The following is a 26,002-nucleotide window of genomic DNA, read 5'->3' as shown; positions in this document are numbered from 1 at the left end:
TATTTATAAATAAATATAGTAATAAATATTTTTATCTAAATAATGAAAATGTAAATATATTAGCATTGAAGATGTATAATAGCATCAAAAATAGTATGATATTTTTTTTATGTTATATATTGGGATGGGATGAGAAAATTACATGCATTATATTTTATGGGAGTATAAATACTACTTTTATTAGAATCATAAAAATATTTAAATAATACATTGTAAATTATACAAAAATCATTTTGCTGAAAAAAACACAATCATCATAATATTCAGCTTTAAATGGCTGAATAGAGAAGAAGAAACATTTTCAATCTTTTCCTCACTTTGCATGATTGAGTTTGTGCTTATCCAAACTCGGAGAGAAAGACCTTGGCGGAGGTTTACGCTCCACTGAGCACCATTCTAGTTTCCCATTCATTTGTTATTTAATCAGTCCTCACCTCCATGCATTTTTTCCCCCCACAATGCAAATCTTCCTCTGGGGCAATTTGTGCTCCAAAAGACATTTATTTGTCTAAACTATGTGCTTCATTACAGACAAGGGATGTTTTGCTGCCCTCACATTTGATGTTTCTACTCCTCACTTACAATCTTAAGCCCTCTAATTTGCTTTAAAAAGTTTGTAAACTAAACCACTAAACGTGTTTACAATGCATAAAAGGCGCAAGATTGTGTCACATCGCAGAGGCCATTTTGGGATGCGGTCGATGGAGACCACTTAACCTTGTTGGGTTCGCTTTTGTCAGCTGGAATAATGGATGAACGTGCGTGTGTGTGTGTGTGTGTGTGTGCGTGCTCGTGCGCGTGCCAGGCGGTGTACAGCGCCTCGTTTCCCGAGGACGTGGCGGCCAACAAGGGCGTGCTGACGGTGGGCGCGTCCGACATCGACTCGGGTTCTAGCGCCGAGATCCAATACTCGCTCTTTGGCATCGGCGTGGAAGACTTCTACATGGACGCCAACACTGGTACGTCACATGACGCCATCCAACTCCTAGAAGTATAAAAAATATGTACAAATATGTCATGGGCAGCTGAGGATGTGTTTGATCATATGATTATATGAGATTATATGATCATAACAAAAATTCTGTTAGCTATAGCAAAGGTTGTAAAAAGTTAAGTTAGGTGGACTCAGAATTGACTTTGATGTTAAAAACAAATGAATCGAAGACTCTAAATTTACTTAGATTTGTATAAAGACGAGTAATTTAGCTTCTTTGAAGATTATTTACAAAAACATGGTTTGCGTCTTTGAAGATTCTAAATGGTCTTGGATGTTGAAAGGAGAATCCAAGTTAGATTAACTGAAGATTTTCAATTCTAATAATAATAATTAAAATCTCTTAATTGTCTTAACGAAAACACGTACATTAGCATCGTATAGATTTAAAAAAATTGTCGTTGATGTTAATAGCAATTGAAAGACAGGTTCATGATTGAATTATTGTTTGATGATCATCGTTTAAAGGCGAACTTCGCACAGTGGCGCCCTTGGACCGCGAGAGTCATCCCACCTACAAGCTGATCGCCCAGGCTACGGACGGCGGCGGTCTCTTCTGCCGCTGCGACGTGTCATTGAAGCTCCTGGACGTCAACGACAACGCGCCGTCCTTCGCCTCGTCGCGTTACGTGGCCAGCGTGTACGAGAACGCCGCGCCCAACACGCTGCTCACGCGACTGCAGGCCACCGACCCGGACCTCGGCCTCAACCGGACCATCGTCTACTCCCTGGTGGACTCGGCCAATGGCTTCTTCTCCATCGACCCCGTGTCTGGAGTGGTGATCCTGGAGAGACCCCTGGACCGAGAGAGTCAAGACTCATACCGGCTCCGCGTTCGGGCCGCTGACCAGGCTGGTCAGCAGGGGGCGCTCTTCTCGCAGGTTGGTCAGGTGCACTGAGTTTTGTTGGACGCACAGATTAGCTACTATTAGCTACTGCCCCGGAGTGACAAAGCACTTAAGCCTTGATTGCCATGGTAACGAAAGCCAGACTCACCATTGGATGAGGGCTGGCTCGCTTGCATTAGACAGGACCGCCCCTGCATAACAGATTAATTTCAGCAAAACAACTGCAATTATCCAGTTTTTAAATGTTGACCTTGAAGGAATTTTGACCCCTGGGAACTATTCTAAATTAGAAAATAAATATGAAAATATGTCTCCTTCTTGATATATATTTCGATGTTCTTCTCTTGCCGTATTGAAAGGAGGCCACCTGAAGATGCGCCGCGAGGAGACGTGATAACAAGCCACGTAGATTTTAATTAAGATCAATGCTTATCACATGCGCACCGAGATGGAAAGATGACGAGAGGTGACAGCTGAGGGGCCCGCGGCTCTCTGGCGCCCGCTGGTGCTAAAGATGTGGAAAATATATCAAAATATGTGTCAACTTTACGCGTACGTCAGAAGAACTGAACTACTCCATTGTGATTTACAGAAACGCACGGTCTTAGCTTTGTTACATTTTTCATGTTTTTTGTTCTTTAATGTTTGTTTTGAGTTTTTTTGAAAAGACAAAATTGTCTTCCGTGTTCACTTGAAACTTAACAAAAACACGTAATTGCTACGCTAAAGACTCCAAATTGTCTGTATGTTTGCGTCACCTCGAGCTCATTCTGCCTGGTGTCCACCAGGTGGGGCTGACTGTGTTGGTCCTAGACGTGAACGACAACGCGCCAGCGTTCCAGAGACGGGACTACACCGTCACCGTGCCCGAGGATGTCGCTGTGGGCACCGAAGTGCTGCGGGTGCTGGCTACCAGCGCCGACATCGGGCCCAATGCCGAGATCTCCTACAGGATCCGCTCGGGCAACGAGATGGCCAAGTTCTCCATTGACAGGAACCTGGGTGAGCTTTCCGGTATCGGGAGATGTAGATGTGGTTCTGGAGGAGATAGGAAGGTCCTAGATTACTATTACAACCTGGTTTTGGTGCCTTTGCATGTTCACCCGTAGACGGGTTTCAGTTCTTACCCACAGACAAAACGTGAGCCTTTAGCCAAAGGTCAAATTGAAGTGCATTCCACAATTTGGGGGGCAATAGACTGCAAGGCTCTATCAACTTCAGTTTTTTAACACACGGGACTTCCTCTGGCCTAGGCTCCATCTCCGTTGCCGACGATCTGGACTTCGAGGTGTGCAAGGACTACTACCTGACAGTGGAGGCCTGGGACGGGGGCAGCCCGCCTCTCAGCGCCGCCACCATGGTCACCGTCCAACTGATGGACGTCAACGACAACGCCCCGGCCTTCAGCCAAGACATCTACAACGTCCTGGTCAGCGAGGACGCGCCCGTCGGCCAATCCATAACCAGGGTAGTCCGATTCTGGGTCGTCAGCGGCAACGTTAGCCCGAATACTGAAGATGCGTGTTTGTCTAAAAGGTGCTCGCAGAGGACCTGGACAGTCAAGTTAACGGACGCATCACCTACTCCATCCTGAAAGGCGACCAGAGGAACCACTTCTGGATCGACCCGGTGACGGGGCTGCTCAAAGTCAATAAGCGTCTGAACCGGGAATTGGTAAAGCAGACTACAGACATGTCGATTTTCAACATTTAAGCCCATTTTTAAAATGTGAAATACCCCCACGTGCGACGGGACCGAAACGCTCGTATCTGCTCGTCGTGTGTGAGGAATAAATCAATCTTGCGGGATCATCTTCCAAAGACATCTGATAAGTGTGCCTTTAAGTGACTTTGATTGGGAAAAATCACTCTTAACCCAACACACCCCACAGGATAATCATTCAGGATGATCTTTTCGAGACATCCGATAGTAAGTAGGAAGAAAGGAAAAATCCCACTCAACGAACATCACACCACAGGATAATCACTTACAATCATCCGATAATCAGGCCTTTACTACTTTTTTGCTTAACACAGCCCATACATACCGTTGGATAATCACTTTTGATCATACCTAAAATTGCTGTTAACACTCAACGCTCAGGATCATCTTTTAGAGAAATCTGATCATTTTAATTGGAAGACAGGAAATATCACTCGCACGCCCCACACCACAAGATAATCCTTCAGGATAATATTATTTAGAGACACCGAGCAATCTTCCTTTGTCAATTTTGATTATAAGGGAGAGAAAATCACTTTTAACACACCATACCACAGGACAATCAATCGAGATAATCTTTTGGACACGTCTGATAATCAGGCCTTTATTGACTTTGACTGGATTTGAGTCGAAAAAAAAATCACTCTTAACACACCCCATACCACTGGATAATCAGTCAGGATCACGCCTCAAATTGCTTTTAAAACACACCACATCATGTGATAATCGCTCAGGATACTTTTTTGGAGACATCTGATAATCTTGCCTTTGCTGACTGATTGGAAGGGAGGACATATCACGCACCACAACACAAGACAATCAATCAAGATCATCTTTAAGAGCCATCTGATAGTCAGGTCACAAGGAAGGGAAAAATCACTACGACCACACCACACACCTGAGGATAATCGTTCAGGATCATCTTCGGGCACATCCGATAAGCGGGCCTTTGCCGGGTTCAAAGGAAAATGCTCCGATTTGGCTGGATGGCCAGTATGTGTCGACCCATTTTAAGGGCGCGCCTTTAAGCACAAAATAACTCACGAGGAAATCAATAGTCATTTTCTGAGTCGGCGCAAGGTCAGCGGGCGCTCACATTATGCGGCCGTAACGAAGCGTGTCGGCCGTCTCGTCTCATACATAAAGATGTGCTCCCTCTCGCCCCCGTACAGGTGTCCCGCTACGCTCTGTCAGTGCAGGCCTTCGACAGCGGCTCGCCCGCCATGTCCTCGGCCGTCGCCGTCAATGTGGACGTCGCCGACGTTAACGACAACCCACCCGTCTTCATCCCGCCCAACGCCACCGCTGTGATCCAGGTAAACCATCCCGTCACTCACTTTATCCTGCTCCTGCCAAAGCAATGAAAAAATATTGCTGTGACTACGTTAGTTGAGGAATAAAATCTAAAGTTATTTGTTTTCCTCTGCAGAGAGTGAAATCAACAAGGACAGATACCTGAAAAATGCAGTATGAAGTATTAGTATTTCGTTACTTCCTGCCACTGATCTTCGTTTTTTTTTAACTTACAGCTGAGCCAAGCGCCTGGCAGCGTCTTGCTACGTCTGTCTGTCAGCGACAAAGACTCCCCCAGGAATGGCCCGCCCTTTGAGTTTGGCCTGGTTTCTGGGAACGAGAGTGGATTCTTCACGCTGGACCAGACGGGAACGCTGAGGTCCAACCGCGAGTTCAGCCCGGAGTCACCCCGGGAGTTCACACTCGAGGTCCAGGTCAGAAACAAGAACAATATTTTTGTATACGTTTTATGCCCTGTCTAACCCTGTAAAGTCGGAATCATTTGATAATTAAGAGAAAATCCAAATTCTTAGCAACTCGATGCATTATTGAAAGAGTTCTCAATTTTTTTGGGGGGGGGGGGGGTGGGGGGTTCCGGGGACCATAGGGTTTCTACATGTATCAGCAAAACAAATCTAATGCTTTTTAATGCCATTTTTAATGCAACTTACAAGTAATTAAATTCTCACGTCACACACACACAAACACACACACACACATATATATTTCATTTAATTTCATTGATTCAGTAATTCATAAATTTATTCTAAGGTAAAAAGATATACCAAACAGTTAAGAGGAGTGTGAAACATTGAGTCATAAATCTGTGTTAAGGTAAGTTTCTGCCACTAGATGGCCTTGATGTTTCATGTTGGACATTGGTGAAAGGAACAGTGCATTTTTCTTTTCAAATTCAGAGCAATTGTATATATCGATTGTATTTAATTTTTGAATGCCTCCCGACATCGGATTTAACTCATTTGCTCCCAAAAACGTATAAATACGTTCCATTTTAAATAATACCAGTGTCCCAAAAACTTACTTTTATGTTGTTGTTTTTTAATGATTTTTTTATGCTAGAGCATACAGAAGGCTTTGATGCAACCTCTAAACTGAAGAGAACGGTTGAAGCAATGATAGTTATTACGAAACCGGCCAGCAGGTGGCAGCAGAGTATAATGAGATCAAACAGGGCCATGTTGCAAACTGCTGTTTTCTCCAGAGTTTTTAACAGATTTGTGAATAATGATGAAACTTAGCTACATTCTAATGCTGATTGCTAATTAAACGGATAGAAATATACTTTTTTTTCCTGATGAAAGAAGAGGCTCTAATCTTTCTTTTGGTAGGTTCCATATTTTTATAACAATACAACACAATATTCTGTGGGCCTTGCAAAATCAGTCAAAATCCAGTAAAGCAGCCGGGAGCGAAGGGAGTTGCTTCAGTGAAAATGGCTGTCAGTGAATGAGTTAAAGCTATTTAAGGCCTTTTAGCAAAATCCATTTAATGACTTTTAATGCTTTTCACGACCAATTAAGAAGGGATTTTTTCCCCCAAGGATTCCCTCATGAACTCATTTTCAAATGATTCCATTCGGCAGGTGAGCGACTCCGGCCGTCCTCCTCTGGTCTCGTCCTCGTGGGTTTTTCTAAGGGTCATCGGGAACAGTCAGTACAAGCCGGCCGTCTCGCCCCTGGAAATCTTCGTGGTGACGGCGACCGACACGTTCCAGGGCGGTCCGATTGGTCGCATCCACGCCACAGACCGCGACCCCAGTGACGCGCTGTCCTTCACCCACAGACCGCAGGATAAGAGCATGTTTCGCATCAACAGGCAGGACGGAAGTGTGACAGCCCTACCGGGACTTGAGCCGGGCAGGTAGACAACACTTTACTTGATGACTTGATGGCAATTTCCATTCATATTCTTGTTTCCTTTTGATGTTCTCAGGTATCAGATGAACGCCACCGTGAGTGACGGGCGCTTTGCCGTGATCGCGGATGTCTCGGTCCGAGTGGAACAGGTAACGGACGTCCTGCTGCGTAGTACCGTCGCCCTAAGGTTCCGCTCCCTGTCTCCCGAGGACCTCCTGGGCCGCTACCTCAACCAGATCCGTCTGACGTTGCGAGCGCTCGCCGGCTGGAAATGGTCGATGGGTCAGCAGGACCCGCTCCATATCCTCGGCGTGCAGCCGGTGGAGGGCACGTCCGACGTGGACCTCCTGGTGGCCGTCGAGAGGCCGGAGTTGTCCGGTGGTGGTGGTGGCGGGCGGATGGGGGGCTTCTACTCGCCCCAGGAGGTGGCCGCCAAACTACGGGAGGCAAGCGGGCAACTCCGAGGAGTTCTGGCCGGGGCGGTGGCGGTGGGCGGCGTCTGCTCGGGGGAGCTGGCGTGCGGCGACAAGGTGTGCGAGCAGACGCTGGCCATGGAGGCCGGCTCGCTACTGACGTACAACGCAGAGAGGGTCAGCCTGGTGTCGCTGCCGTTCAGACGCATTGAGACCTGCATCTGCCCCCGTGTGTTATTTTACGGACTCCTGCAACTTTCATTTGTCTCTTTCGGGGGGGTTCCTAATATTCTGTCTGTTGTATGATTTTCTCACGCTCCAAGCTGGTGGGGTGTGCCCCGCTCCCGTGGAGCTGTGTGAAGGTCAGTCTTGCCCCGCGGACATGCAGTGCGTTCGCTCCGGCCCAACAGCGCCATCTGTTTGCCAGTGTCTACCTCAGCGTCTGGACGAGTGCGCCGGTAGGATCTTGTAGGATTTCTTTGAACTTGCTGAACCAAAACAGAACCAGGTTACGAATGATACAAGAGCTAACATTTCTAACCTACATGAGTCCTTCATTGGTTCTTGACTTGGTTTGTGACTTTGATCATGTCTAGTGTACCCCTTTCACACGGAGCTGCGTTAAATGCGTACGGTACTAGCTTCATTGAAACCATACCAAGAACCAACCTAAGAACCAGAAAAAAATGAGTCAAGGACCACATCGAGAACCATCTTAAAAAAATGTCAATTATTAGTCAAAAACAAAGTCAAGGAACCACGTCAAAAACTGTTCAAGAATTCCGTCTACACCTCTTACAATGAGCTGGTTCGTGGATTGTCTTCCAGTTCTTTCTGGATGTGGCATGTTCTGTACTTGGTTCTTGACTAGTTCTTCATATGGTTCTTGACTTGGTTCTCAAGTGGTTCTTGACTGGCCCATGATGATGATGAGATTTTTGCCTTGATATTGACTAGTCCGGATTTATTTTTTGAAAGGTCATTTCTTGACTGATTTGGTTCTTGACTGGTTCAAGCTTGATTTGGACTTGGTTGTATTGTTATGAATTGCCTCTGCCTTCTTGGCCAAATCACCCTTTAAAAGGTTCTTGACGTTTTTTTTTTACATGTTTTTTGATCGGTTCTGGGCTCGATTTGCTCGGTTACACATGTTTTTTTTACCTTGAATCTTGACTTTTTTTTTTCGTCATTGAATCCTCTCACACTTTGTGTGGGTTCTGTTTTCGCACAGGTCAAAGCTCCCTGAGTTTTTCCGGTAACGGCTATATCAAGTACAAGGTGACTGAGAGCGGTCAAAGCAGTCAGAGCGGCGAGATGAAGCTGGGCCTAAGAGTCCGGACGCTGCAGACCAGGGGGGTCATCATGTTCACCAGAGTTAATCCCTGCACCATGCTCAAGGTAAACGTCAAGCTTTTTGAATCTGAGCGTTGCCCTGGGTCTTTTTACGTTGCCGGGTTCCAGATCAAACCACGTCAAGATTAAGAACCGGACAAAAGTCAAGAACCAAATCTACTCCTTTCACGCCCAGGTTCTCGGCATAATTCTTGATGTGGTTCTTGAGGGTTTTTTTAAGTTTTTTTTTTTTTTACTTGGTTCTTGATTGGTTCAATTTATTTCTTGCCTGTATTTTTTTTTTACTTCGTTCTTGACTTGTTTTTGACATGGTTGGCTCTTTGTTTTTCAACCTCATTGAATAGTTCTTGACTTGATTATCGATTGGTTCGTGACTGCTTATGTTCTTTTTGATGGACTCTTGACATGGCGCTTGACTCACCTTTCGATTTGGTTCTTGTCTCTGTGGACACTCTGAATCCTCCTGTTACAGATTGAAGGCGGACGCCTGTGGTTCCAGCTGGACTGCGATAACACGCTAGGCATCATGGGAATTTCCGGGCGCCAGATCAATGACGGGTTGTGGCACGACGTGGCCTTGGAGCTGACCAGCAACTACACCCTCCTGTCATTGGACGACAGCTACGTGGAGCGACGGCGAGCCGCCCGAGCCCCAGTCCGCCTTTGGCCCGTCGCCCCGGAATCCTCCTTCTTCTTCGGGGCGCAGGTGAGGCCCCTGGCGGAGGGCGGCCAAGGGGCGAGAGCCCAAGATGGCTTCCAGGGCTGCTTGGGCCGGCTGACGCTCAACGGTCGAGAGTTGCCGCTGCAGAATAAACGCAGTCGCTATGCCGAGATCGCCGGGCTGAGTGAGGTGGAGCTCGGCTGCGTCCTCTTCCCGGACCCCTGCGTCAGCACCCCCTGCCTCAACGGAGCCATGTGCACCAGCCTGCCCTCGGGAGGTCGGTCCCACTTCATTGCAGCCATTATACACTTTAAAAAGTCAAATGGAGTCAATTAAAGGCGTTAAATGTTGATTTTATTACAAAAAAAGGCAGTATATGAATGCATGTCGATTGTCTCTTTCATACGGAAGAGGATTAGAGCCAGTGAAAAAAAGGTTGTCAGGATTCTGACTTCAATCTCAGAATTCTGACTTTAATTAGAGAGATTAAAGTCAGAATTCTCACTTTAAAGTCAGAATCCCGATTTAAAAATCAGAATTCTGAGATTAAACTTTATAAACTAATTACATTCTGAGTTTAATCTCAGAAAATTCTGAATTTTGATTTTATTAGTGCTACTATTATTCTCACTTTTAAGTGAGAATTCTGAGAATAAAGTCAGAATTCTCACTTTAAAGTCAGCGAATTAAATCAAAATTCTGAGATTAAAGTCAGAATTCTGACAATTAAATCAGAATCCTGCCAAGCTTTTTTTCTCTCTCTTCACTGGCCCTAATCTGCCTTCCGTACTTTTACTTTCACACAGAGAGCCTGCAAAATTAGGTCATCAGTTTACTGCCTTCAACACAGAACGACAGCAGCTGCATGTCTCTTTTCCACACATATTGTTACGCTTGTTTTGTTGTCTCCTTTGACAGGCTTCGGGTGCACTTGCATTCCCGGCTTCACCGGGGGACGCTGCGAGAGCCCGGTGACCCCCTGCACGGCAAACCCCTGCCAGGCTGGTGGCGAGTGCCAAGCCGTGGCTGGCGGCGGCTTTGTCTGCAGATGCCCACCTGGACTGGGGGGGCTTATGTAAGATCAAAACGCTTTGGGCCTTAATGGAGCGTTGGCGTGTCTTGTTTACAGCTCAGTGTGTGACTGTTATTACCATGAGTCGCCCCTGGAGGGCAGCAGCGCTCCTTTTACACACTTGTTTTGACTCTACTTAATAATTGAGAGTAAGGACTTGAGGGTTGTTCTAAAAATGACCCCCTTTGAAGACCAATCAGCAAGAAAAAAAGCAGTATGCATAATATGCAATAATACTGTATATTCAAAACAAAAAAAACACTGTTGACCATCTCCGCATGAACTGCACGATTTAATCCACCAAAAATAAAATAAATGTATTTTATAATATTTATGATTAAAAAAATATGTATAATAAAGATAAATAGTCACAAAATATTTATTAAACAAAGTTTTTTAACCTCGTATGTTGACCAGCCTCTTGTGGTTTTCTGTATTATCGACATGATTGATGATATAATACATTTAATAATGAAAAATAGCAAATACATAAATATAAAATGTAAGTACTAATAATTAGATTTGATGACTACAAGGTGTTAAATGTGCATTTAGCATTTTTCAAAAAGAATTGTTCTGAGGCTTCAGCTTGTTATCAGTGCATAATAATCAGGCGTAAACGCTCACTCAGCAGATATTATTCAGCGTGATGACATTTCCAAGTGTTGCTGCACTCGTGTCGTGTAGCACAAGCAAATACCAAACAAATCATAATCATTAAGAGGAAGAGGAGGAAGCGGCGTGCTATGCTAATGAGAACGAAGACACCGGAGTGTGCGTGTGGTGCAAGTCATCACAAATGAGGAGAAAAACGGCTGAGCCTCGCTGGGGGGCTGACGGCGGGGGGCTGCGTTTCAAAGCCGGAGCGTGCACGCGTGCCGGCGCGCGCGCGGGCGGACCAGCACCGAGCGCCCCCACGCTAAAAGTATTGTAAAACTTGAATTAATCTACAAAAGCACATGCTGTTAGTGTTAAATTAAATACCCCTTTGATAGAGTTGGAATCTCCTCAGCTCACCCGAGTCCTCCTTCTTGAGCATCCAACATAGTATTCAATATCTAATATTTAATATTTGCCCAGAGATCAAACTGCTCAATATGCGCATGTAAGTCTCCAGCTGTCATTTTTGGGGATTGTCCAGTCCAAGTCTGGTTTGGCCACAAACCGGGAACCCGCGATGTCGGGTGGTTTAACTGTACTGACTTCCTGTCATGCCCTCGCACATGGGAAAGGAAAGCCACCGTATCTAGCCAGAAAAATGCTAAAACCGAGTTTGAATTTTCCAGATGCGACGAGGATGTGGATGAGTGCGAGCAGGCCGACTGCGGAGACGGCGGCGAGTGCGTCAATACGCCGGGATCCTTCTACTGCAACTGCACGCCAGGGTTCGAGGAAGGGGCCTGCGACAAGGCGGGAGACGGCCACGTAGATGACGACACGCAGGTGCGACCGCAAATGCCAACCAAAGGCTGTCACCATGAATCAGTGTTAGCTACAGTTACTGGGCAGCTGAAGATCTGTAACAGGTGTCAATCATCTCTGCCAGGGGTCAGCAACCTTTACTGTCAAAAGAGCCATTTTAGGCCAAATAAGTAACAACAAATCTGTCTAGAGACGCAAAACCTGAACATTGTGATGAACGAAACAGTATGGACAATTGGACAGATAATGGTAATTTTCTGCCTCTCTTCTTCCTTTTTTGGACATTTTATGGCTATTTTGTTTTTTTACATTTTTTGTAAATGTGTCTTTTTCACTAGCAATTTTCTGACATTTTGGGCAATTTTGTGGCCATTTCATGGTCATTTTTTAGATTTCTTATTTTGTTTTTGGACATTTAATACTGTAGTTACCTTTTAAATGTTTTGTTTTCTGACTTTTTAATTTTTTGGGCAATTTTGTGGATTTCTTCTTTTGTTTTTGGACTTTCTTTTGTTACTTTTTGAACGTTTTCTTTTCTGCCTTTAAAAAATAATAATAATAATTGTCAGACTTCTTTTTTTTTTTTTTTTGCATTTCCAAAGACATTTTGTGGTAATTTTCTGCCTTCCTTTGCTTTTGGACATGTTATGGTTACTTTTAGAACATTAAAAAAAAAATAATAATAAAATAAAATAACATTTACACCATTTTTGGGCCATTTTTTTATGGTCACATATTTTTAGGTATTTTAAAAAACTTTTTCATCTACCTTTCGTCTCTTTTTCAAAAAAAAAAAAAAATATATATATATAAATCGAGGCGGCACGGTGGCTGACTGGTTAGCACGTCCGCCTCCCAGTGCAAAGGTTGTGAGATCAAGTCCGGGCTTCGGCCTTCCTGGGTGGAGTTTGCATGTTCTCCCCGTGCTTGCGTGGGTTTTCTCCGGGTACTCCGGTTTCCTCCCACATTCCAAAAACATGCATGGCAGGTGAATTGGACACTCCAAATTGTCCATAGGTGTGATTGTGAGTATGGTTGTTCGTCTCTGTGTGCCCTGCGATTGGCTGGCAACCAGTACAGGGTGTACCCCGCCTACTGCCCGAAGCCAGCTGGGATAGGCTCCAGCAACCCCCGCGACCCTTGTGAGGACAAGCGGTACAGAAAATGGATGGATGGATGGATATATAAATTGAGAGATCAACAGGGAGCCACAGGAGAGGGACACATGTGGCTCCAAAGCCGCAGGTTGCAGAACCCTGATCTATGCCAACTGTCAATCATCAGTGTCAACTGTCAATCATCTGCATCAAGTGTCATTAATCGGTGCGGATGCGTCCCAGGCGGAGCCGCTGTCATACGTCGGCCCCGGCGAGATCATCGGCATCGGCGTCCTGGCCTTCGTCATCGTCTTGCTCCTCATCCTCTTCGCCATCTTCCGGAAGAAGATCCAGTTCCGGAAGGACTCGACGGCGTCGGCGGAGGCGGCACCCGGGGGCAGCGCCGGCGTCATGGCCGTGTCGGCCATCACGGAGACCAGCTACATGCTGCGCAAGACGGGCATGGGCGCGGAGGGCATCGAGTTCAAGGCCATGCGCGTGTCGGGCTTGCCGGCTGGCATCGGTGGAGGCGATGGCGGAGGAGGCGAGGCGGGCGGCGGCCTGACGGGACCGCCTCAGGTGGTGGTGAGACCCAACGCGCACTCGCCGCTGATTGGGGAGAGACACGGCAGAGATGCGGATGGAAATAGGGTCAGTTGCATTCATCCAACCGCATTTATCCATCGATAACTATCCGTTCATTTTTATCCTTACATCCTTTCATCATCCTGTCATCCAAAATGTTCCATTCATCCGTTCATCCATCTCCAACATAATTCCATTTGCCCATTGTCCGTCATTTCATCATCCATCTACATCCATCCATCCATTAGTCATATCCATCCATCTATCGTCAATACATATCAGCCACCATCAATTCATTTGTCCATCCATCCAACCATCCATCCATCGATCAGTCCGCATCCATCCATCCATCATTAATAAATATTAGCCACCATCCATCCGTCCATCCATCCAACCATCCATCCATCGATCAGTCAGCATCCATCCATCCATCATTAATAAATATTAGCCACCATCCATCCATCCGTCCATCCATCCAACCATCCATCCATCGATCAGTCAGCATCCATCCATCCATCATTAATAAATATTAGCCACCATCCATCCATCCGTCCATCCATCCAACCATCCATCCATCGATCAGTCCGCATCCATCCATCCATCATTAATAAATATTAGCCACCATCCATCCGTCCATCCATCCAACCATCCATCCATCGATCAGTCAGCATCCATCCATCATTAATAAATATTAGCCACCATCCATCCATCCGTCCATCCATCCAACCATCCATCCATCGATCAGTCCGCATCCATCCATCCATCATTAATAAATATTAGCCACCATCCATCCGTCCATCCATCCAACCATCCATCCATCGATCAGTCAGCATCCATCCATCATTAATAAATATTAGCCACCATCCATCCATCCATCTATCCATCCATCAATCCATCCATACATCCATACATCCATACATCCATCCATACATCCATCCATAAATACCAGCCACCATCCATTCGCCTGCCGAGAGTGATCTGAGTCCCGTCTTTCGGTCGCAGCTTAGCAGCTTCCTGTCTGACACGTCCAACGTATGCGGAAACCGTCGGGGCGTGGCCGTGTGCAGCGTGGCGCCCACCAATCTGCCCCCGCCGTCACCCTGTCGCCGCCTTAACCAGCACAGCCCCGCCCACAAGGTTTCCTGGGAGGGCGGGGACACCAACGCGGCGGCCGAAGTCAGGCGGCGGGACGAACGCGTGGACGAGTGGAGTCAGAGAGCCTTTGAGATGGAGAGGACGGACGGCACCGACGGTTAGACCACGCATGCACGCGCACCGGGTTTGAAATGGATTGAAGCCGGGGTTACAGTTGCAAACACGGGTTAGGGTTTTAAGCCTGGGTTGGGTTTTTTTAAAGCGGAGTGGCAAGCCAGAGTAAGGTTTCAAGAAAGGGTTAAGCTTTCATGTCTGGGTTAGGGTATCGAGCCAGAGTAGGGGCTATGGTTTTAAAGTAGGGTTTCAAGCATGAGTTAGGATTTCAAGTAAGGGTTCGTGCTTTAAAGTAGGGTTTTAAGCAAGGGTTAGGTTTCTAAGTAGGGTTTTGTGTCTCATCAAGACTTCAAATTGGGATTTAAAGCCAGAGTTGGTGTTTTACAGCAAGGTTCCAACCCTGGGTTTTGGTTTAAAAAAAAAAGTTAATATTTCTAATTAGGGTTTCAAGCCAAGTTTAGGGTTTCAAGGTAGGATTTAAAGCCTGGGTTAAGGTTTCAAACAAGATTTAGGCTTTCACAAACCCACACCGGGGCCACATTGGCGTGTTGGCATGGTTGCCACAGCAAGAGACGGATTACTTCCCACTGACCTCGATACACTCGAAACTTTTTCAGTGTCAATTCTAATGAACACATACGATGAATAAATATGAATAATAAATATGATGAAAAATGTTGGAGTTTCTACTTTGTCCTACTTTGGACCCAACGTGCTCCAGTTGGAAAGAAGTAAGTCCTGCCACCTTTTTGGTCCTTTTTTTGCTCTTGGCCTACAGTGGCGGCAGGGCAGCGAGAGGGAGGAGCCAGACAGACAATGGGAATGCTAACAAGTAGCCGGGTGACCGCAAACCCTAACTGGAAACCATCAACTCAGGCTTAAAACCCTACCCACAGCTTGAAAACCTACCCTGAAGCCTGAACCATGGTTTGAAAGCAAGGTTAGGGTTTCAAATGGTGCTTGTGTTAGTTTTGTAGAGCACCTTGCCCGAGGTTATTTGAAGCTACCGCAATCCCATATGGTTTGTTTACAGCGCTAAAAGTGAATCTTGCGAGTCGCTTTGTGTTCATGGCCGTCATCGATTTCCTCCGCAGGGATCAGGATGTCCTCCCCCGCCGAGGAGGGGAAGCGTACTGTGGTGGGGGGCTGGGGGGGGGGGGGGTTTCCGCTCCCGCCTAATTAACGTGTGATTGAGGTGGCTGAAAGCCCAAGTCACCCCGCTGCACTTTTTTTTTTTTATTAGCGCCAAGCTAAATGGCAGCCAGCTAACGTAGCGTTGCGCGCTCGTAGACGGCTGAGGTGAATAAGCCAGCGAGCCGATTGGCCGTTTACGCGGCTGCTGAATAATTAATTCATTAGCATATGATGAATAATCTAGCAGCAGCAACATTGAAAACACGAGCACTCACATTCATTCTTTTCGACTCTGGCGCGAAGCACCGCTTTAAAACCCTAACTCAACCTCATTTGAAACCTGACCATTGACTTGAATCCCTACTTTGAAATCCTAACCCTGGTTTGAAACCCTAAGGTGACTCGAAGGGTTAATTTGAAATCTTAAACCAGGCTGGAAAAACTATTTTGAAATTTCACCATTGTTTGAAACCCTCACCCAAATCTTCACACCCTATTTGAAACCTTAACCCTGGCATAACTCTGAAACCCTTTTTTTTTTTAAACCTTAAACTAACCAGGCACCCTAATTTAAAGCACTATCCCTGGCTTGAAACCCTACACAGGACAAACAGTCATTCGAAACCTGAAGGAAGGCTTGAAACCCTAATTCGGAACCCTAAACCTCCCATGAAATCCTAGTGTGTGTGTGTGGGGGGGGGGGGGGTGTGTGTGTGTGTTATCGAAGCGTCTGGTGTGCATACGCAAGCTGCTCAGTGACTGCTCTCCTTTTTTTTTTTTCAGTGACTGCTCTCCTTATGTTGATTGACAACCTGTCTGGGTCCCGTGGGGTGGCGGCGGGGCTGTCTCATACACACACACACACACACACTCACTTACACACACACAGACGGTCCAAAGTGCATCAGCGCGTGACGAATTGTTGTGGAGACCACTCCGGTTGAGGCGCGTGTCAACCTGAGTCAAACTTGCATGCTAACGCTGGCTAATTGTGCTACACGTGTCTGTGTGTGTGTGTGTGTGTGTGTGTGTGCGTGTGTATGTGTTTGCACAGGTGAGCGGTCGCCACCTGTGCAGAGCGACACGATCGGTCTTTCGTCAGACTCCACATCAGAGGAGCTCAGCTCGTACACGTCAGAGTCCTTCGATGACAACGGTATGTCAACAACAACGCTAACGGGCGCTAAGCCGCCACGTTGCATCACACGAGCGCACCAACATTTGCAGGAGTTCACATTACAGCGCACCTTGAATCGGGTAAAAGGCTTCAAAGAACGTTTTTTAGACAGGGTCGGTGTTTCGTAGTAACGGTTTTGGTTTAAAAGTTGGGTTTTAAGATTTGGTTGGGGGTTCAAAACAGGATGAAGGTTTTGTAAAAATTATTTCAAGCCTAGGTTAGGTTTCTAAAAAGTCTTTTTAAACAAGAGTTAGGGTTTAAACCCAGGTTTAAGTTGAAAATGAGTTTCTCAAGATTTGGTTGCTGTTTTAAGCCAGGGTTAAGGATTCAAGTTAGTTTTAAAAGATGGGTTAGGGTTTTAAAACAGGATTAAGGTTTCAAAATAGGGTTTTAAATCTAGGTTAAGAAGGGGTAATTTTGTAAAGCCAGGGATAGGGTTTCAAAGTAAGGTCTGAAATTTGTGTTGAAGTTTCGGATTTGGGATCAATGCCAAACGTTCGAAGTCGGGTTTTCAAACAGAATTCGAGTTTCAAAGTACTGTAAAGTTTCATGCTGATGGTTGAGGTTCGGTTAAAGATTCAAGTCTAGATTAGAATTTTAAACAAGAGGTAGGGTTTCAAAATTGGGTTTGAGGACAGGTTTAGGTTTTGGTTTCAAATGAAGGTTTCAAACCTGTGTTATTTTCAAACACAGATTATGGTGTCAAGTTGAGTTACAATTTTTAATTAAGGCGAGGGTTTCAAATGATGGCTTGCACTGTAAATACTTGGCCGATAAAGATGTTGATAATTGTGATTGTAATGCAGCAGCAACATTTGGAATGAGTTGGATCCGTTTTTGCAAAAATCACTCAAATCGTTTTTGAGTCTTCGCACGAAAAAAAACAACAACAACAACAAAAAACATCCCCTGGTGAAGGTAACGACAACACTAGTGAGTGAGCCTCACACTAGATTGATAACGGCGCCGCTTAAGTAAGCGACATGAAGTCATTAAGGAGATGATGAGAACTCGGAGGCGCAACAAGACGAATTACAAGAAGAAAACAAAGTATTTTTCTCTTTTTTCTTTTCCTAGAGAACTTGATAGCATTGATCTTTCTTCTGCCACCAGGAAGGTGTGCCGCTAACAGGCTAACCACGTGTGTGTCTCTCTAATTACTGTAGCAAGCTGACACACCATGTAGAACGCACACACACACACACACACACAAACCTGTGTCGTTAACACGTGCACACACACACACACACACACGATGCTTGAAACCCTGGTTTGTGCGCACGCAGCCTCCATCGTGACAGTCATCCGTCTGGTCAACGACACCGTAGACCACATTGAAAGTGAAGGTAGGAAAACACTTGTTATTATTATTATAACACATGACAAATACATATAAATGATTGATTATATAAAAGCTATTATTGTTTGTAGTTTCCAACATGGACAAGGAGCAGTGGCAGCACAGTCCCGGTAAGCGTCATGGAGAACGTATATACCGTCCGTACGTTTACTGTATATAAGAAGGTAGGATGGTCAATGGGTAGTTAGTTAGGTGATAGAAGTAGGCACGTGATAGGGAGGTAGTAAGTTGGAAGTTTGATCGGTAGAGGCTGTAAAGTGAAGCCATATTTGATCACAATCGGATCCAGGTTGCAGTGTAAATTCAATGTAAAGGCCAGTTCCGAGCTGGGGGGGGGGGGGGGCATTTCTGTGTAAAGCCATGGTGGAGGTTTCGGAGTTGCTGAGGACGGCTCGGGGGTGCGCGTTTCCAAGTGTGCAGCCATTAACAAAGCGTACCTGCTCGTCTCCTCTCAGCGTCTCATCAATATCACATGAACTGTACTTCACCTCATCAGTAGTATAAATACTGTATACATTGCACCGTTTCTTGCACCTCATTAACACGCGCCCCAATTATGCGCTACCGCAAGTAGCTTCGTCAGTGTGAGTCACTCGCGTGCCCACGGGAAAGTAGCTCAATTTAGATCGGCGCCAAATTGCACACATAGAAACTGAGCATATGCTAATAATGCTAAGCTAATGTGGCGGCAGCGTCTGTTGCGTTGCTTTCAACACAAGAGGGCGGGACAATTGTTAAATTTCACGCCGCAGGTCTGGTATCGCGGAATGATATAACAAACAGTACAGGTGTGCTAATGACGCTATGCTAAAGCTATAATCAAATGCTACCAATGCAAATGATGGGGTTCTTGAAACAAGTGTTACGATACTACCTCCAAAGCTGGACTTACGCTAATGCTAATCATTTGCTAATGAAGATGACATAGAACAGGGTTCACCAATTGCGGTCCTCGAGGTCCAGAGTCCTGCAGGTTTTAGATGTTTCCGCCTACCAACACACCTGATTCTAAAGATTAGGATCGTTATCAAGCATGCTGATGAGCTGATTATATTAATCAGGTGTGCTAGTGGGGGCGGAAACATCTAAAACCTGCAGGACTCCAGACCTCGAGGACCAGATTTGGTGAACCCTGACATAGAGCAACGGGGAAAAAAATTCTTACATTTACAAACGGTGGTCTGAATTTCATCATGCAGAACCACAAAACTAGTAGCAACCATTTGCCAACACGGCAGTAATACAAAGTCAACCGCTGGATTTCTCCCGTCAGGTTCAGGAAGGCATGACGGCCCGAGCCAAGACGTCTTGTTCCCTAGCAACAGATGCCACTTCTCCTCACGGCGCATATCGCCGAGCTCCCCCCGCCCCCACCCCTCCCCACCAGTGCCAACAAAAGAAAGAAAAAGAGACTCCGAGGGCGTGAAAACTTCAAAGATGACAGAGAAACAAGTCTTGACTTGTTTTGTCACGTGACATCTTTTATAATCATCATCATCATCATTATTAGCATGAATCCCAGCCATAATCATCAACGATAACAAACTTAATCATCATCATTGCTCGTTCATTAAGAGGGTGACTTCAGCAGGAGGGGAAAATGTTGTAAAATGCGAGATTCTTTCTCACAGATTACCCAGCAACGAGTCTCAGGTGGTAAACTTCCCACGACTATCTTGATATCTTTACACATGGGTGATGTCTTGCTTCTTTCTGGTGTGACACAAGAAGAGGATGGGAAAACGATAGCGTGAAAAGGGGGCATGTTTCCCATCCAAGAATACTTGGAGAGGCAAGTGCCTTGCTTCAAGGAAGTTTTGTATTCAAGCTTGGGTTCTCTGTACTTTGGCACTGCAGACCCGACCCCCAAAGGTTCCTGGGTCGCGAAAGGACTACCCTCCCAAGCAGGGTCCTCCAAAAGTCCCTTCGTGCGCTAAAGTCCCCGTCCCTGCAGCCTACGACTGAGGCTCCTCCCATCTTGCAGTTAGATTGTGACGTCAGCATCTTGTGTAGCGAGTGTCATTTATGACTCTGATGCGACCTCCAAAACTGGAAAATTGTCAGGTTGACATCATCCGGCCCAAGTCATGTCAGTCAGTGCCGTTTAGACAGCAACACTGGAAAAAGACGGGAAAATAATTGTGTGAAAGGAGCTCGTGTTCCAGCCTAGAACTGTTGAAGGGTCAAGCGTCCTGCTTTAAGGCAAGTTTGGTCGTCCTCGGGAACCAAACCCGCATTCTCATTCTCTGCTGCGGGTCACATCCCAAAGTCCTCGGGGCAACTTAGCTGAGCTGGCTTCATCTGTTCATGGCTGGGTCGAAGAACACGAGCCTGGGTTCTTGGTGTGGAGCAGTCCAGTTGCGATCGATTCAATGCTCTGACAATGAAATGACCGGGATGAATAAGAATATTCACAGCAAACCCTAAAGGTTCCTGGACCTTTTAAAAGCCTTTCCCTAACCATCAACCAGGGTCCAAAATTCTCTATTACCTGGGTACAGTTCCTTCGAGTCTTAAAGTGTGTTCCTATCCCTGCAGCCTACCACTGGGACTCCTCCAGGCGGTCCTCCAGTTGGTTTTCGCCGTCCCGCCTGCGTCCACCCGAGGTGGGGTCCCACTACGACCTTCGCAACTCCAATCAGAACATTCGGCGGGGAGGCAGCACCCGTTCACTGCAGCTGGACTACCCGACCCAGGTCCCGAGCGGCGAAAGAAGCCGGGAGCCGGTGCCAGAGGCTCGGCGGAGGGCCTTCCAGTGGGAGAAGAACCAGTCGGGGGAGTGGCAGAGGAAGAGGTGGTTGGATGCGGAAGGGCGGCAACGGAGTAGCGAGGAATCGCCCGTCTACGAGGAGTACCGGGAGCCGCGGCGAGACTCTGATCTTAGCGAAGACTCTGAGGGTCTCTACGACACCCTGCCCCCCACCCGGGAAGCCTACGACGGCTACCCATCCAGCCCACCGGGCCTCACTTTACACCCGGCCCAGCTGTTGCCCCCTTTGCGGGCCTGGGCCTCAGGGAGTCGGGAGGGCAGCGGCAGTGGAAATCTGGGCCCTGGTGCCATGACCGGTTCTGGAGATGAGCTGGAGAGACTGTTGAACCTGGTGTCGCTACGAGCCAGGAGGGCCACGAGGACCAACAGAACCTCCACCGGGTCGGAACCCGCGGCAGGTTGGGATGGATTCAAATGACTGGCCGGACTCGGCGCCCCCCCCCCCCCCCAAAAAAAAAAAAAAGCTGACGTCTCTTTTGTCTGGTTAGCGGCGCTTGGTTTTCGGGGAAGGACTAGAGGCATGCCGCCTCCGAGATGTTATTAAGATTAACGTCTTTGTTTAATCATTTCATTACTCGCCAATTATTTATTTCATAAGGAGGTCGTTTGGCGGCCGAGCAACACGAGCATCAAAGTGAAAGATAATTAAAAGTAAGACACTTTTAAGGCCGCGCGCACACTCCAACACACACTAACGCGCCGATCGTCTCCGATTTAACGCCGTGTTTTATCACTGTGAATAAATTGTGTACCCCGTGTGCAACTCATGTTTGTTTTCCTCTGGCTGCGTTTCACCTCACATGAGACCTCCGCCAAGGCTCAACAATCCGAAGCGCTTCCCTCTTTTACAAGCCGACACGGCAAACGGCAGTTGAGCTCTGCCGTCTGTCTGATAAACGGATTCTGCGGACCTTCACACTTGACTGAAGTCTCGCCAGCGCGTCAATATTCCGCGTTAATTTCACGCCAAAGCAAGAAATTGATCGATTCTGTCAATTTGACCAGCATTTGAATCCGTCAGGACGCTGACGTCAAAGCTTGTGATAGTCTTCTCTCTTGACATTGAATGTATAATCACACGTACGGCATACACCGTACACATTATATATACGTATGTATATATGTTATATATTTATATAGGTCATGTGACCTGGCCACTCGATTAAGTACGTCTAATGACGTCCGGCATCACAGCATCACGTTTCTGACTTTGCTTCACACTGACGGATGTTTCTCGTTTTTCTCATGTCCCCGTTTGGACAAAACAACGTTGATCTCTTATACATGCTCAACCAATTCATTACATTCCTGAATATGTATCGTCAATCCACAGTAATATTGATCATTAATACTACTCAACAAAATATCAACGCAACACTTTTGTCTTTGTTACCATTTTTTTACCAGTTGAACTCAAAAAATCGAAAACTTCTTTCACGTACACAAAATATGTGATAGTGAGCATTTCTCCTTTGCTGAGATAATCCATCCCACCTCACAGGTGTGCCATATCAGGATGCTGATTAGACACCATGATTAGCGCACAGGTGTGCCTTGGACTGCCCACGATAAAAGGGGTGTCTGGGGACCCAGAAAACTCAGTACTGACCAAATTTCTGAGTCCCCAGACTGCACCTTTCAGAGTGGCCTTTGATTGTGAGCAGTCACACCTGTGCACCAATCGTGATGGCTAATCAGCATCTTGATATGGCACACCTGTCAGATGGGACGGATTATCTCGGCGAAGGAGAAGTGCTCGCTATAACAGATTTAAACTGGTTTGTGAACAATATTTGAGAGAAATTGTGATATTGTGTACGTGGTAAAAGTTTTACATCTGTGAGTTCATCTCAGAAAAAAATGGAGCAAATTTATTTTTATTTTTTTTAGTACAGAAGCTGGTGTATTGATCCTCAATCATAATTGATAAATAGCAAGATGCTGCTGTGTCACTACAACAGACAATGACACTAATAACCGCCCAACACACCAAATGGCACCGTAACATGCTAATCTACTCAAATACCGTAACAAAGTATTTGCACTTGATTACTTCCTCCCGTTGCTCAACGGTGATGCCGGATGAAATTTGCAGTGAGCACACTGAGAAATCACACTGAGCAAAGGGGGGGGGGGGTTGCTCGCACTAACACCAGGATTACACACACAGGGCGCAGCCTAATCTGTGTGGCCGACATCTGCCTGGCGAGCGCGCACGCACGCGCGCGCACGCACGCACAGCTGGAACGGACACAAACAGCATCTCACGCAACTGCCGCTCATGTATTATTCAGCAATGCTTTAATTTTACCCGCGTAATCAGCTGCAGTGAGGCATGCCGTGTGTGTGCGTGTGTGCGCCTGTGTGCACGGCTGTCTGTCTGTCTGTCGGTCTGTCTGTCTGGCAGATGATTAGCGGGACAATCCTTTGACGTATGTCAGGAACGCTGCTACACACGCTCAACAAACGTATGGTGCACTAGCGTTAGCTTTTTAGCATTTTTAGCCGAATATTCTGCAGTAAATAAAAGTAGGAGATTAATGTCTAATAAATGTAGAAATATATATCAGTCGTATATAGTGATATATATATCTCCTAATGTGACATTTTGGTAACAAAAAGACATTGCGGCTTAAAAAAAATAGATGGTCTTTAAATTAAACTGCAAAATATGACTCAAACAATTTAATATGAATCTTATTCAACTAAATGTATTATTGTAGTATATTTACTTTCTGTTATGACTGAAAGTTATTGTTAAGATTTTTTTCCAGAATTGTGTTAAAAAAAATGTTTTTTATTATTTAAAATTTAATTTTGAATTATGTTTTTTGGGGACTATTTTTTCCTTTAAAATTTTTTTTAATTAAGCTTGAACTTTTTTTCTTGTGCTTTATCACTTTTTAAGATTACTTTTTTTCTTTGATATTATTCTATTGTATTTATTCCCAATTTTTCTATTAATTAAATACTTTTTTTAAATACAATTTTATCTGCATAACTTTGAGACGAAAAAAATATCCAAGATAAAATTCTGCATTTTGGAAAAAATACTACTGCTATTTGTTTTTTGTTGTTTTGTTTTATTTAATTTAATTTCTCTACAAAAAAAAACACAAAACAAATTTGAGTTTAAAAATGATAGCCTAAGAAAAATCTTTTTTACTCTTCGTATTGTTGAATGATTTAACAGTGCCTCTGCTGGCTGTAAGCTACTACTGCACCACCTTTTTTTCCTCTCCAGTATCTTCTTGACATGATTCATCAGTCAAACAAATGTTACATTTTCCATGCAACAATTTAATTGGAGGTGTTGGACGGTCCTCCAACTTTCCCTTTCATCCTCAAGCAACTTCTTTTTTCTTTTCTTTTTAACTCTCCACCGCCAGCAAGCGTCACAAAAGGCTAATGGCTTCCTCTGGTTTTGTAATCACAAGCAGCCGTTTCACAGTTGCCGGCATGGATGGAAAAATAAATAAAAATCAACACTTGGTTGGAGCAAACACAAGCAAACAAACGAACGCATTAGCCCCATCAACACACAGCACTTCAAATGATCAACAATGCGAATAAGGAGCTTATTATTAACTGCATTACACTTGCACTGCAAACTTCTTAACTGAACTTTAGTTAGAGAGCACTTTAAGAAACAACCGCAGCTGACACAAAGAGCTGTACATCAATAAAAAGGGAACATAAAAGGTTGCAGCAGCTCAGTGAGGTTAAGCGGGCCGGGACAGAAAGAAATTTCAAAACTAAAAAAATTAATAAAGAAACTTAACATGACTTTCCAAGTGGAGGGAGGAGTTATATGCTCCCTCTTTTGTATTCCAGTTAAAAGGGATGCCAAATACATACTGAAAGAAAGAAAGAAAAAAAACTTAATAACTGCACCAATTTGCAGATCCGATTTCAAACAACTGTGCAATTTGTTCCACATAATCTTGATTTTTTTATGTTCTTCTTAATGGTTCTTTCAACTTTTAAAAAAAAAATCTGAAAAAAAAGTTGTAAAATAAACACTTTTTGGGGGGTCAAAAACTACAAACAACTTTTTGGTCAAAAAATACTTTTGAAATGAAAAATATTCAACTGATTTCCAACATTTTTGGGTGGGAAATATTACATTTCTTGTAAAAAAATAAAAAAATAAATAGATCACTATTTTTGTTGGGAAAAAATCCAGTGTTATTGCAAAGTTTTTTGTCAAAAGCATTTGACTTTTGGTAAAAATAAATAAAAACATTTTTTTTTAAACTTCACTCATCTTTTATTATTCAATTTTTTAAAAAGCATAAAAACAAAAATTTTGGGTAAGAATTTTTTTCCATAAGCTTTTTTGTTGGAAATTGTTCCATATCTTTTGCCCCCCCAAAAAATTTTCTTGAAAAAGATGAGATGTGAGTGTGCTTCAGACGCCCGCCGGTAGCTGTTGGCTGCAAATTTCACAACATCTGGCTACTATCGGTTCACATCTGCTTCCTTGCAGTAGAAGAACAATGTCAGTTGGTGCCGCTATTGCAACCGCCAATACACACCAAAGAAAAAGAATAATGGAGGAAAATACATGACACAATAAACTTGTACAATATCATATTATAATTTTTTTTTTATATTACTTGTTTTGTTAGAAGCAAGTCATATTCAATATTCTTCCTCTGATACTTGTTTGTAAATCTCTGTTTTTGTCAGAGTTTCACCAAATAGTAATTTTGGACTTATTTTGGATATTGATGATGGGTTATGTTACCTGCACTTTTATCCACAACTGAAATATTGTCATCATCCTTAGTTTCATATGTTGAATTCTGGTTGCCTGAAAGCAAAAAAAACAAAACAAAAAAAATGATTAGTGCAATAGTGGTCTAAGTGCAGACGTCCGTCACATCCATCGATAGTTCATGAGAGAAGATAAATAACATTCAGGCATACTAAAATTTACAAAGAAACAAACTGGGATTTGAAAAAAATAATACGTTTTGCGCAAATCTAGCAACTATTCATGAAACATGATA

The 26,002-nt window shown here is 44.8% G+C and overlaps 1 protein-coding gene across 4 annotated transcripts in view; it reads left to right on the top strand.

Moving 5' to 3' along the window:
* The window catches only part of fat3b (FAT atypical cadherin 3b), a 66,854-nt gene extending 45,100 nt beyond the window's left edge, over window positions 1-21,754 (top strand). Inside the window, exons 32-52 of one of the 4 annotated variants that reach the window (XM_086098189.1) lie at window positions 806-959; window positions 1,463-1,875; window positions 2,631-2,844; window positions 3,096-3,310; window positions 3,379-3,516; window positions 4,737-4,880; window positions 5,094-5,291; window positions 6,461-6,738; window positions 6,811-6,883; window positions 6,944-7,376; window positions 7,471-7,605; window positions 8,379-8,545; window positions 8,973-9,438; window positions 10,080-10,236; window positions 11,520-11,676; window positions 12,996-13,403; window positions 14,340-14,589; window positions 16,735-16,836; window positions 18,144-18,203; window positions 18,289-18,327; window positions 20,756-21,754. In XM_086098189.1, the coding sequence (XP_085954315.1) occupies window positions 806-959; window positions 1,463-1,875; window positions 2,631-2,844; window positions 3,096-3,310; window positions 3,379-3,516; window positions 4,737-4,880; window positions 5,094-5,291; window positions 6,461-6,738; window positions 6,811-6,883; window positions 6,944-7,376; window positions 7,471-7,605; window positions 8,379-8,545; window positions 8,973-9,438; window positions 10,080-10,236; window positions 11,520-11,676; window positions 12,996-13,403; window positions 14,340-14,589; window positions 16,735-16,836; window positions 18,144-18,203; window positions 18,289-18,327; window positions 20,756-21,405 (4,851 nt within the window). In that variant the 3' untranslated portion in view covers window positions 21,406-21,754. Of the gene's footprint in view, window positions 1-805; window positions 960-1,462; window positions 1,876-2,630; window positions 2,845-3,095; window positions 3,311-3,378; window positions 3,517-4,736; window positions 4,881-5,093; window positions 5,292-6,460; window positions 6,739-6,810; window positions 7,377-7,470; window positions 7,606-8,378; window positions 8,546-8,972; window positions 9,439-10,079; window positions 10,237-11,519; window positions 11,677-12,995; window positions 13,404-14,339; window positions 14,590-16,463; window positions 16,837-18,143; window positions 18,204-18,288; window positions 18,328-20,755 lie in introns of those variants that run through there. The other 3 variants (XM_086098188.1, XR_015097377.1, XM_086098190.1) reach the window with 3 other exon arrangements.
* The last annotated feature ends 4,248 nt before the right edge of the window (window positions 21,755-26,002 follow it).

This window comes from Leptonotus elevatus, chromosome 16, assembly GCF_054856555.1.
Source record: "Leptonotus elevatus isolate MCC_2025b chromosome 16, RoL_Lele_1.0, whole genome shotgun sequence".
NCBI lineage: Eukaryota > Metazoa > Chordata > Actinopteri > Syngnathiformes > Syngnathidae > Leptonotus > Leptonotus elevatus.
The sequence above is the reverse complement of the archived record's forward strand: the minus strand, read 5'-3'. Positions and strand labels throughout refer to the sequence as shown.